Here is a 10,716-nt window from a genome sequence, read left to right on the forward strand (position 1 = left end):
CCGTGTGCTGCGGGCAGGACCCGCACCAGGCTCCCCGGCCCCGACACAGGCAGCGAGAGCAGCAGTGCCCGAGCGGCGCCCGCGCCCCAAGCCCCAAGATGTTCCCCCGGCACCGAGCGTGCAAGCTTCTGCAGAGAAGACCGAAAGCGACGGGCTGCGAGCCCCGTCCTGCAGCTGAGAAACCACAGCATTGCCCCAGGCACGCCCTTGAGCAAAGCCCCTGCTAAACCAGGCAGCTTCAGGACCGGATCGCTACGAGGGGCACCCACGAAAACCCCAAGGGGGGGGTTTCAGCCTCCGCTGCGACGTGGTTTGTGCGCACGGAGCGAGGGATGTGCGGCGTCAGGCGGTGCTGCTTCCAGCCCCCAAAGACGAGTGACCCAAACCCCGACAGGGTAACACTTCCCTGGGGCGGGGGGCACCCCGGGTGCAGCCACCTGCCCTTCGCGCTCCCCGGTGGGGCCGAGTCGCAGCCGTGGGGCCGGATGCTGAGGGCAGTGCTCAATGGGGTTGTGGTAAGGCGATGATGCAAAGCCAGGCAGGGCGCCGCCGCCTCCCCGCGGGGCCAAGCTGCTCCCTCTGCACCCAGAGCTGAGCGCCCCAGCCTCACCGCGCCACCAGGGGACGGGGCAGGAGGCCGCTCCCCCCCCCCCCCCCAGTGCCCCGCGAGCAGGAAAAACCTCCGAGACACAGGGCTGAGAAAAGCCAGCATAAAGCGTTTTTATTGCAATAATAAAACTTGATACCTTTATGCGGTGGAGAAGGAAGTGAACGGCGGCAATTTCTCTTACCAAATCACTACGCGGGGCAGAGGGAGGGGCAGAAGGACAGCAGCGGGGGAAGCTACGCATCGCATGAGACCAGACAAGCGGCGATGACCAGCATCAGGTGTCAGGAGAGAACGGTCAGGCGTGCTCAGACCGGGGACAACCGGGGTCTGATGTTTCCTTTCCGGAGGGGAGAGGGAGGGACGGGGGTGTTTTCTTGCGAGCTGACCCCACCAGCCCCGCCACCTCCCCTGTAGACAGCACCTTCCGTTTGTCTGCCGATTTTGTGTGTTTTTTTTAAAAAAAAAAGAAGGCTCAATGTAAATTATTGAATTTCTGGGGCGTGGCGGAGCTCCGATGGACACCCGTCTCCCCAAACCCAAAAGCGGGCTGGGGGACGGGTCCGCCACCAGCCGGCCAAGTGAGGAGGAGCTGGGAGGGGAAGCAGGGGCAGAGCAGCCCCGCGGCGATGCTGCGCTTCCCCCGGAGAGCAGGGAAAGGACACGCTGCTTCCTCGGCGCCCCGGTTCCAGGCAGGGTAACTACACACAATCCTAGCACTACTTCGCTCTCCACATCCGTTCAGCCTCGCCAGCCTCACTCTGCTATGGCTTTTGCAGCAGCAGCAATTTCTGGTTTGAAAACACCATAGAGATCTGCACCGAAACAAGTAACTAACGGGTTTCCTTTTGTTCAAATGACTCCTATCTAAGGTCAGCCCATCTGCGTGCTACCGGTAAAACGTAGTCTATACCTGGAACAAAAATAAGATTAAGAACTTGACCCAAAAAAGAGTTGAGGTTTACGGCGTATAGTTTAAAAAGACATAAAAACACGATACAAGGAGGAAGAGTCAGACGCAAAGCTTAGTGACCAAAGGCATTCAATCAAGGTGTAAGGTTATACAATGAGTGTAGTGGACTATCGGGAAAAGCTCCGTACAAAGTCATGTGCACTCTTCTTGAAGCTGAGATTCTGGATTCCTCCATGTGCCAAACCTGTTTGGGGGAAGAGAGGAGGCACCGTGACAAAGCCCTGCAGGGGAGCGCGGCGGGGGAAGGAGCACGCTCATCGAGGTCCCGCTGCAAACCGCAGGGTTTGCTCAAAGCAGAAGTCGAGCCCCGATGGCGGGGGGCGGGGGGGGAGCTGGCTCTGAGCGAGGCACCCGGGCGCACGGCCCCATCCTGCCCGCACCGCAGGGACCCACGCAGCGGTGGTGAAGAGGTGCAAGGGGCGGCAGGGACACAACATGAAGGGACTGAGGCACCTTCAGCCAGCACCAGAACATCCCTGAGGCATGCGCCTGCTGGAAACCCTGCTTGTGTCACCAGAGCGATCCCCAAATCACCGAGCCTCCCGACAGCAGCCTCCGCCCACAGCCAGAAACCCGCCCCATCCTCCTCACAGCCCCCCACCACCTCCGTCCCCCTTCCCCAAGGCAGAAGACGGGGGCCTCGAGCCTTCCCCCAGCCCCAGCTGCCCCCTCCTTACCCGAGGACAGGGTGTTGGGGTAGGTCATTCCAATTTCATGAGCTCCACGTCGAAAATTAGAGTGGCGTTTGGTGGGATGATCCCTGGGTGGCCAGTAGAGCCGTAGGCGTAATCTGGGGAGATGGTCATCTTCGCCCTCTGACCAACGCTCATCTGGGAGCAGGGAAAGAGACAAGGACGTCAGGGGATGTGCAAACACTGCCTGAGGGGCAGCAAGAGGGACACGGACCTGCCTCTGCTCCTTTCCCTGTGCTGGGAAGGAGCAAGGACAGGGGCAGAGGGGACAGGAGAGGAACGAGCAGACCATCAGAAGGGAAAGGCAGGCAGCACGGGCTGCAAAAGGAGCAGGGCTGCCACAGATGGAGCAGGGCTAGCGATGTCCTTCCCGCACGTGTTTTCGGGGGCGGGCAGGGACTGCCAGACCGCTCCCTGCAGACGGCAGCATCCCCGTGCTGCACGCAGCGTGGGCGCCGGCTCCCAGCCGCGCAGAGCCCGCCGCAGTCACGCACGCTGGGGCCGAACCGTGCTGAGCAGCCTCCCTCCTTCCCCCCACTGCCTCCCTCCATCCCTCCCTGCCTCCGCGTGGGCTTCGCCGCCCGGGAGCTGTCGCTGCTGGGAACGGGGGGGGGGGCCCCCCGAGTGCTCCCCGCGGAGCTCGCTCGGAGCTGACTCAGTAGAGAAATGTCACCGCTGAGTCACCGGCGTGCCGTAGGTGTTTCTCAGGCCCGGCCCTGCTCCGTTCCTGCCATCTGGCAGGTGGCGGTGCAGAAGGTGATATTCACGCCCACGCCTCCCATCGCGGAGGGGTGGAAAACACAGAACGGGGTGGAAAGATAAAGAGCGGCACGCAGCGATCCGTGCCCACGCTGCGGCTCCGCGCAGCCCCGCGAGCGCGACCGCGCTCGGAGAGGCAGCGGGTACCTGGGCGACGCCTTCCTCCCAGCCCCGGATCACCTCCTGCTTGCCCATCACGAACTTGAACGGCTTGTTCCTGTCGCGGGAGGAATCAAACTTCTTCCCATCCTCCAGCATACCTGGGGAGAGAAAGGAGGGAGGGAGGGATGCAGCTCGTGATCAGGAACGGAGCCACGCAAACGGCCCCCGGGCAGAGCCGGACGGCCACGTGGGCCGGGTCAGGTTGTCACCTGGCACTGAGGCTGCCGACGGGCGTGACGGTCACCGACAGAGCTCACGTGGCCCTGAGTCAAAGGGGTTTTGCAGCAGCCTCCTTTCCCAGCCTGGGGGGAGAGCCCCCCCCCCCACCGGCACCTCCTGTTGCAGACCGGGGCTGCCTCCGGCCCGGTGGGAGCAGCCCTGGGGCGGGCAGGATGGGTCCTCCCAGCACCGGCTGCTCCGCACGGCGGGGCAGGAGCCAGGGCAGGTTTCCATCCTCACACGCTGCTGGCCCAAAGCCCTGCCCGTGCCCAGCCACGGCCCGCTGGGCAGGAGCCAAACCGTGCCCGGGAGCGACGGGGAAGAGACGGTGCCAAGCGCCGGCCGCACCTGCCCCGGGGCAGCCCCTGTCCCGCAGCACACACCACGTAGCGCAGGCTCCACGGCACCGATAGATACCCCAGGGCTAAATATAACTCCCCCGGCACGAGCAAGGGGAGGAATTTCCTCCCTTCCCCGCGGTCCCTCCCTTGCTCCCTGCGTGACCTTCTTGGGGAATCTCGCAGCCGGAGCTGCCTTATAGGAGCGGCGGCTTTGCTGGAAGAACTTGGCTGCTGGACAGACGACAGCCACGCCGGGAGCCGTGCACGGCCACGAAGAGCCCGGAGAGGCCGGCTTTGTACCTGGGGCGTTCCCACCGCTGGCACACAGAGCTGGGAGAGGGCTGCAGGCACCAGAACCAGAGCCGAGGGCTCGCGGACCCCGGCCGCAGCAGCTCCGGGGGCAGCGTGCAGGATGCTGAGGGCTCTGCCGTCGCCGCAGCAGCGCTAGGATGGAGCCTGCAGAGCCAGGTCTGGGGGCTGCGGGGTCCTGAGGCTGCCGCCAGCGCCCCGGAACAGCCACGGCCCCCCTCCTGCGGCTGCTGCGGCCATAAAAAGACAGAGCCATTGCCCGTGGCAGCAGAGCGGCAGCTGCTAATTAACAGCACCGAAGGGTTTGAAATGTAAGATCAACTGCCGCAAACGTTTCTCGCTTCTTGACTTCCCCAAGAAGCCCGAGAACCTGTTTTTCTGGCTGAAAACCGCTCCAGTCTCGAGAAACAAACCTGTTGCCTTGTCCAGCAGCGCATGGGCCGCGGTGATTTCCCCGAACCACTGAGTCACTGCCCACGGGCGAGCGAACCCACGGCATCTGCACGGAGGGCAGGACACGGCAGCCCGGGCTCGTGCTGCGGTGGGATGGGCGCGGGACCCCGGCAGTCCCTGGGGATGGGGCCAGCACCCCCTGAGCCCACCCAGGGCAGGATTTTCTCCAGCAGCTCCTCACGGCAGGCTGCTGCACGTCCCCCTTCGCCCACCACAGCGGCCTGCCCCCCATTCAGCATCGCGCCACAGCGCGGGGGACCCTGCTGCCCCGTTTCTTTCGGGGAGGGGAGGTAAGCTTTGAACTTCACGGAAAGCAAAAAGCTCCCCGCCGGGGCCCCAGGCTCCGAGCATCAGCACCAGCTCAGCCGGTCACCCCGCGGCACCTGGACTTTGGAACAGCAAATCTGGCCTTTTCTCGTTTCCTCCTTCCAGGACAAACCTCTCAGGCGCTGAGCCTGCTCCCAGCCCCGCCTGGCACCGCTCCCGTGCCGGGGACGCTGGCAGCAGGGACGTGAGGAAGGCCAGGACGGCTGGCGCAGGCAGCACCATGCTGCCCCGAGCTCAGCTCCGTGCCCTCTGGCGTCACGGGGAGCCGGGGAGGTGCAGGATGAGGCAGGGGGCACCTCGCGCCCACCCCTTCTCCCCTCCCTGCTGCAGGGAAAGGGAAGAGGCTGCGGCCGCAGTTTCCCCACCCCGCAGTCGGGTGATGAAAACGAGCACAGCCGGCTACTGCCTTCCCCCTGCCTGCGGAAACCAGAGGCCACGCTCTCCCCTCACCCCCTCCACGCTTCGGTTCCGCACCCAGAGCCCCCCGGGACCAGGCAGCAGCCAACAACCTTCTCGTATGGGAAACCCTTGGGGCACCTGCTTCCCACGGCAGCATTGAGAAAGCCAGCTCAGAGCGAACCCAAAAGCACCGCCGGTGCCGCTGGAGTCGCTGCAAAGCCCACGGCACAGAGGCCGCCTGCCCCAGGCGCAGACCTCACCTTCCCAAACCTGGCCTCGGGGAGAATTACCAAGTGGGCAGCTCCCTGGCCACGGGACCGAGGGGTTACCCCATGGAGCTGCTTGTGCCAGCCCAGAGGATCCATCCCCCGAGCCAGGAAGGTGCTGGTCGCACGTGGGGCTTGCCCTGCTCTGTGTTATGGGGCTGGGGGATGCCCACCGCGCCGCGCTGCCCCCTGCCACGGCAGCGGCGAAACAAAAAGGCTCCAACGCTTTGGAGATGGCATCCTCATCTCTGGCACATCCTCCGCCAGAGAGGCTCCCAGGAGATTTCTTCCTCCAGCCTTCGAGAAGTATGAGCAACCATTTCCTCATCCCTGCCGTCCCCAAGCGAGGCGATAATGAGATCTCAAAGCCATTAGTAAGGCAAAGCATCCTCCGGCTGGAGGCAGAGCCCCAGCCGCCGCGGACAGCCAGCGGCCAGCAGCAGCAGCCGGCCCAGGCCGCATCCTGGCTCGCCTCGGCTCCGAGCGGGGCATCGCGGAGGTGATGCCTCGGGTGACCCCACAGCACGGCCACCACGGAGCTTCCCCAGAGTTACACCAGGGGGTCTCGGAGACGACGAAGCAAAGAGGAGAGCACGGAGCTTGTGGCCGAGACGGGATGGTGCCGTCACACCGGCGGCTCTGGGGAGCGGCCGTGGTGCTGCCAGGTCTCTGCCACACTTGGCACGCTGCGGCCGGGAGACGCCGGCTGCAATGCACGGCTTGGCCCCTCCGCTCCAGCTGGAGGAAGGGACAGCACGGGAAACTCTTCCCACTGAGGGCCCTGGGACACCCGGGGAGTGACCAGGACCCGCTCCAGCCCCGTGTCAGGAGGTTAAAGCCCGCCTCTGCTCCGCACAGTGCTTCAGATTTTGAGCTCCAGCGTTTCAGCTGCTCACGGCTGCTTCAAAGCCACGGCCCAGCCCGGCCCGTCACCAGCTGGAGGTGGAAGAGGCTCTGCCGACCGCTCGCTGCGGCCCAGCAGGATGGGACCCCCACGCACAGCTTGGGGACAAGCACTTTAGGAGGAGGCGCTGAGCTCCCGCGACCACTCGGCGGCTGCGCACCCCGGGAGGAAACGTCTCGCGACCGCAGGCTGCTGCCGTGCGAGCGTGGCAGCGCGCAGAAGCAGCGCAGGGAGCACCGACGTGCAAGGTGCTGTGCGAACAGGAAGAGCCTGCGCCCTGCTGAGCCGGTGGCCAGGCTGTGCTCGGCCCGCGCAGCAACACAGCGGGTGCTGGGGACGGATCCTGCTCCCTCTGCGCCCATCCTGCCAAGGAAAGTCAGTTTTCTCCAGCCTCTCTCCCTGCTCTGAGCCCACCTCCCTCCAAGGCGGTGCTTTGCCCACCCAGTTCACCTGGTCCAGTCCCGGTGCTCCCCAGCACGGCCACTGCTCCCCCATGTCCTCTCTTCTCTGCCACCCTGCTCCCAGCACCGGGAGGGATGAACCCCGAGGCCCGGCTGCGCTCTGTGGTGCTGAGGAGTGCCCCCACCACGCCAGCAAAGCCCCCCGCAGCCCGAGGGGCCCGATCCAGGCAGAATCAGGGCTGCAACCACCAGCCACGCGCTCCCCACGATCACCGCACTCCTGTGCTCCGAAGCAACCCTCCCATCCCGCTGCCATCACTCCTGAATACATCAGAGGACTTTACCCTTGATTTAGTTTCCTTAACTGCCTTTTGTAGCAGATCTCACATCAAAGGCTCTTTCGAAAGCCCCGCTGCGCCAGCTCCCCGGCAGCTCCTCCGCTCCTCTATTCCCCCGCAGGCTCGACTCCGACTGAGAGCCAGAGCTGGCTCCCCGCTGCCCACCCCACGGGGCTGCGGGGACCTCCCAAATCCCCGGTGCCCTCAGCCCAGCCGTGCTGGAGAGGTTTTTCTCCCTGCCTGAGCTGGGACCAGAGGAAGGGGACAAGGTTCGGCTGCCCCAGATCCCCCCACACGCCTCTGCTGCCGCTGGGACAACCCCAGCATGAGGGATTGGCGTCTCCTGAGCCGGCAGGCAGGAGGATGCTGTGCTCTGCACCTCCTTCCCCGAGCGTGGCTCTCCTTGTGCTCCCGCAGCAGGGCCGTCCGTCTGTCTGTCCATCCCTCACAGCCCCGGGATGAAATGGCTGCTCTTACCGGTGCTGTAGAGCAGAGGAGCTGCTGAGGGGCAGGAAACCTGGGCTCTGGGGCGAGGGGACAGTGGTCCAGTGCCTGCCCTGCCTAAATGTGCCCGCTGTAAATTAAGCGAGCAGACACGGAGCACTTGGGGAGCAAAGGACAGGAGGAACAGCACCCGGGGTGCTGCAGGGCAGGGAGCCTGGCCCCCTGCTCACCCAGCAGCAGCTCGGCCTGATGCCCCGGTTCCACTGCGGGCTGGGAAACGTAACACCCAGCTCACCCATCGCATCGTGCTCGGGAGCGGATGCGCCGAGACGACAGCCACAGAGAGAGAGCAGCAGATGCCGTGGTTTGCTCGTGCCTCAGACGGACCCACAGCGAGCAGGCACCTCCTGCAGCAGCGGGGACGGCCAAACGAGCTGGCTCCCCGTAATCCCCCTCCCTCAGCTCCCCGGCTTTTTTCCAAAATGGATTTTAATCAAGTGACTGCAAATCTATAACTCGGCGGAGCTCGGGGAGAGCCGAGGCGCCGCACGCCCATTAGGGCTCGGGCTGGGTTTCTGCACAGAGACAGCCACTGCCGGGGCTCTTCACGAGGCCCCTGAGCACAGCACCCAACGCACTGTGCCTCTACTGCTGCCCCTGAGCTGCTCCAGGCTCAACAAACGTCATAGTGAGCCACAGGGCTGGGGAATTCAACCGTTTCCCATATTTACGGAAAGCTAAATTCCCTTCTCTGCTCTCAGGGATGCAGGGAGCATCCAGCAAAAGCAGGGCACGGTGGCCTGTGGGTACCACGCGCAGACTGGGGGCTTTCGATTTCGGCTGCCTGCCCAGGCGGGTGAGTCAGGGAGCTGTCTGCTGGGGGCAAAAAGGCCAAAAGGAGACAACGATAACAAAAAAAATATATATAAAAATAAATCAGAGAACCACTCCCAAGCCCAGCTTATCACTTGCTGCTGCTGGGAAGGGTCTGGCAGGAGGCAGGTCCCCGCACAGCCCTCCATCCAGATGGGATGCAGGGGTGGAAACCCAGCACCGGCGACCCACCAGCAGCTCCACCGGGGCGAGGGAGGGAGCCGGGGAGCGCGGCCGTGCTCCCGCAAGGCCGCAGGAGGCTGGCAGGAGAGGAGCCGGTGCTGGGAGCCGCGAGGGCTGGCAGGCGGCAGGGCTGGCCCACCGGGAGCCACTTGACTGCCTGCCAGCGTCCCTTTGTTCTTCCACCGGCAGAGGAAACGGGGCTGCCGGCAGAGGAGGCGGCCGGGAGAGACCGAGCCGCTTCCTCTCCTCCCGACCAGGGAATTAGAACAACGGGGAGGAGAAGGAGGAGAAGCAGACGGGCTGGACGGCGAGCTCAGACAGCTCCGCGGGAGCTTTAGGGGCCCGCAAAGCCCTCCTGCCCCTCTGCAGGGCTCCGCTGTGCAGAGCCCGGCACCCTCGTCCTCCTCCTGCAGGGCACGGCAGCTCCACGCTGCTGGGGGAGCTGAAAGCACGGGGCGGGGGGGGGGGCAAGCGGCCGTAATTAGCAGAGACAGATGGGCCGACCCCTTTTCATCCCGGAGCTCAGCAGCCGACACGCTGAGCCGGAGCTGCCGACGGAGAGGCGAGACCCCCCTCCGAGGCGTTTTCCAGGCTGGCGACGTCGGTTTCCTCGCGAGGTCCGTGCAAGCCGTTGGGAGCGCAGCGTGTGTAACGTCACCCACCTTGGCTGTCGGGCTGCCCTCCGCCAAAACCCTGCGGGAGAACCCTCGGGGGGGGGGGGTCCCGCAGAGCCGGGGACACCCGGGGAGCATCGCGCCCCCCATCCCAAAACCAGCCCGGGCTGGGCTGCGGGTGCCCGGTTGTACCCCACGAGCTGCCCCCAGGGGCACCGGGGGCAATGTTGGGGAGGGGGACACGGGGACAGCACCGCTCCCCTGCTGCCCAGGGACCCCCCCCCGGTAGCAAGAGGGTCCCAAAGGGACACCGAGCACTGGGGGTCTCAGCCCGACCGCTCACAGCCCACGGGGGGGGGGGGTCTCCTGCCCCAGGACCCCCACGGTGCCACGGGGAGAGCCCCCCCATACTCAAAGCAGCTCCCACAGGGGCAACCGGGCGCCCCCCGCCCCGGGGCCAACCGGGGGCACCCTGGGGCCCCCCACCCCCGCCGGGGGCCGCCCCTCGCCCCCACACGGGCCGCCCCGGGGCCCCCCCCGCCCCGTTCCCTCGGGGAGCGCCGCGGCCCAGCCCCGCCGCCCACACGGGCCCGGGGGTCCCCGCGGGCTCCCGGGATGCGGGGGGAGGCACATCCCGGTTGGGGCCGTTCTCCCGTATCGCGACTCTTTGTCGCCGGGCCGACTCACAGCACCACGACCCGCCCCCCCCCCCCGCTCCCTCCCGGTACCGGCGGCGGGGCAGCCCCACCCTGCAGCCCCCGGGGCACTCACCCGTGTAGTGCACCACGCAGGTCTGGCCGCGCTTGGGGAACGTCCGCCCTGCGGGGAGACACGGCACCGTCAGCGAACCGGCACCGGGCCCGGTACCGGCACCGGCACCGGCAGTTCGGGCCGAACGGGGGAAGAAAAGGGAGAAAAGAGACAGAGAGCGCGGGGCGCGGCTCACCGTCGCCGGGGGCGATGGTCTCCACGTGCACGCCCATGCCGGTGCCGCCGGTGCCGCCGGTGCCGGTCCTCGCGCACCCGCAGCGGCCGCAGCCCGAGGGAGGAGGGGCCCCGCCTGCGCAGCCGCCGCCGCCGCCGCCGCCATGGAGCCCGCCCGCCGCCCGCCCCGCCCCGCCGCCATCTTGCCCGCTCCCGCCCCCCCCCTCCCGCCTCCTTCCTGCCCGGCCCCGGCCGCCATCTTGGCACCGAGCGGTTGCCGGGGAAACCGGGGGCAGCGGCGGGGGCCCGGCCGCGGCCTTCCCCCGGGGATCCCCGCACGGAGCCGGCCCCGGGCCCGGTGCAGCCCCCCCGCAGCCTCCCGGTGTCCCCCCCGTTCCTCGCCCGCCTCCCCTCTGCGCCCTGCCGCGGCCCCTCGGGGCTTTGGGTGCCCCCAGGGTCAGCGGTTTGGGCAATTCCACGTTAAAAAGGGCAGGTTTGGGCAATTCAAAGGGGCATTTCTAACGGGAA

General features: G+C 66.4%; 1 protein-coding gene across 1 annotated transcript; it reads right to left on the reverse strand.

The window, feature by feature from the left end:
* Positions 1 to 696: 696 nt before the first annotated feature.
* FKBP1A (FKBP prolyl isomerase 1A) lies at positions 697 to 10,383 on the reverse strand. Its single transcript, XM_066978517.1, has 5 exons — positions 10,211 to 10,383; positions 10,036 to 10,083; positions 3,179 to 3,291; positions 2,258 to 2,410; positions 697 to 1,764 (listed from the first exon to the last, which is right to left on the reverse strand). Exons 1-4 carry the CDS (start codon positions 10,245 to 10,247, stop codon positions 2,282 to 2,284), a joined length of 327 nt encoding a protein of 108 aa, XP_066834618.1. The 5' UTR covers positions 10,248 to 10,383; the 3' UTR covers positions 697 to 1,764; positions 2,258 to 2,281.
* Positions 10,384 to 10,716: the final 333 nt, after the last annotated feature.

Source organism: Anser cygnoides, chromosome 16, assembly GCF_040182565.1.
Source record: "Anser cygnoides isolate HZ-2024a breed goose chromosome 16, Taihu_goose_T2T_genome, whole genome shotgun sequence".
NCBI classification, from domain to species: domain Eukaryota; kingdom Metazoa; phylum Chordata; class Aves; order Anseriformes; family Anatidae; genus Anser; species Anser cygnoides.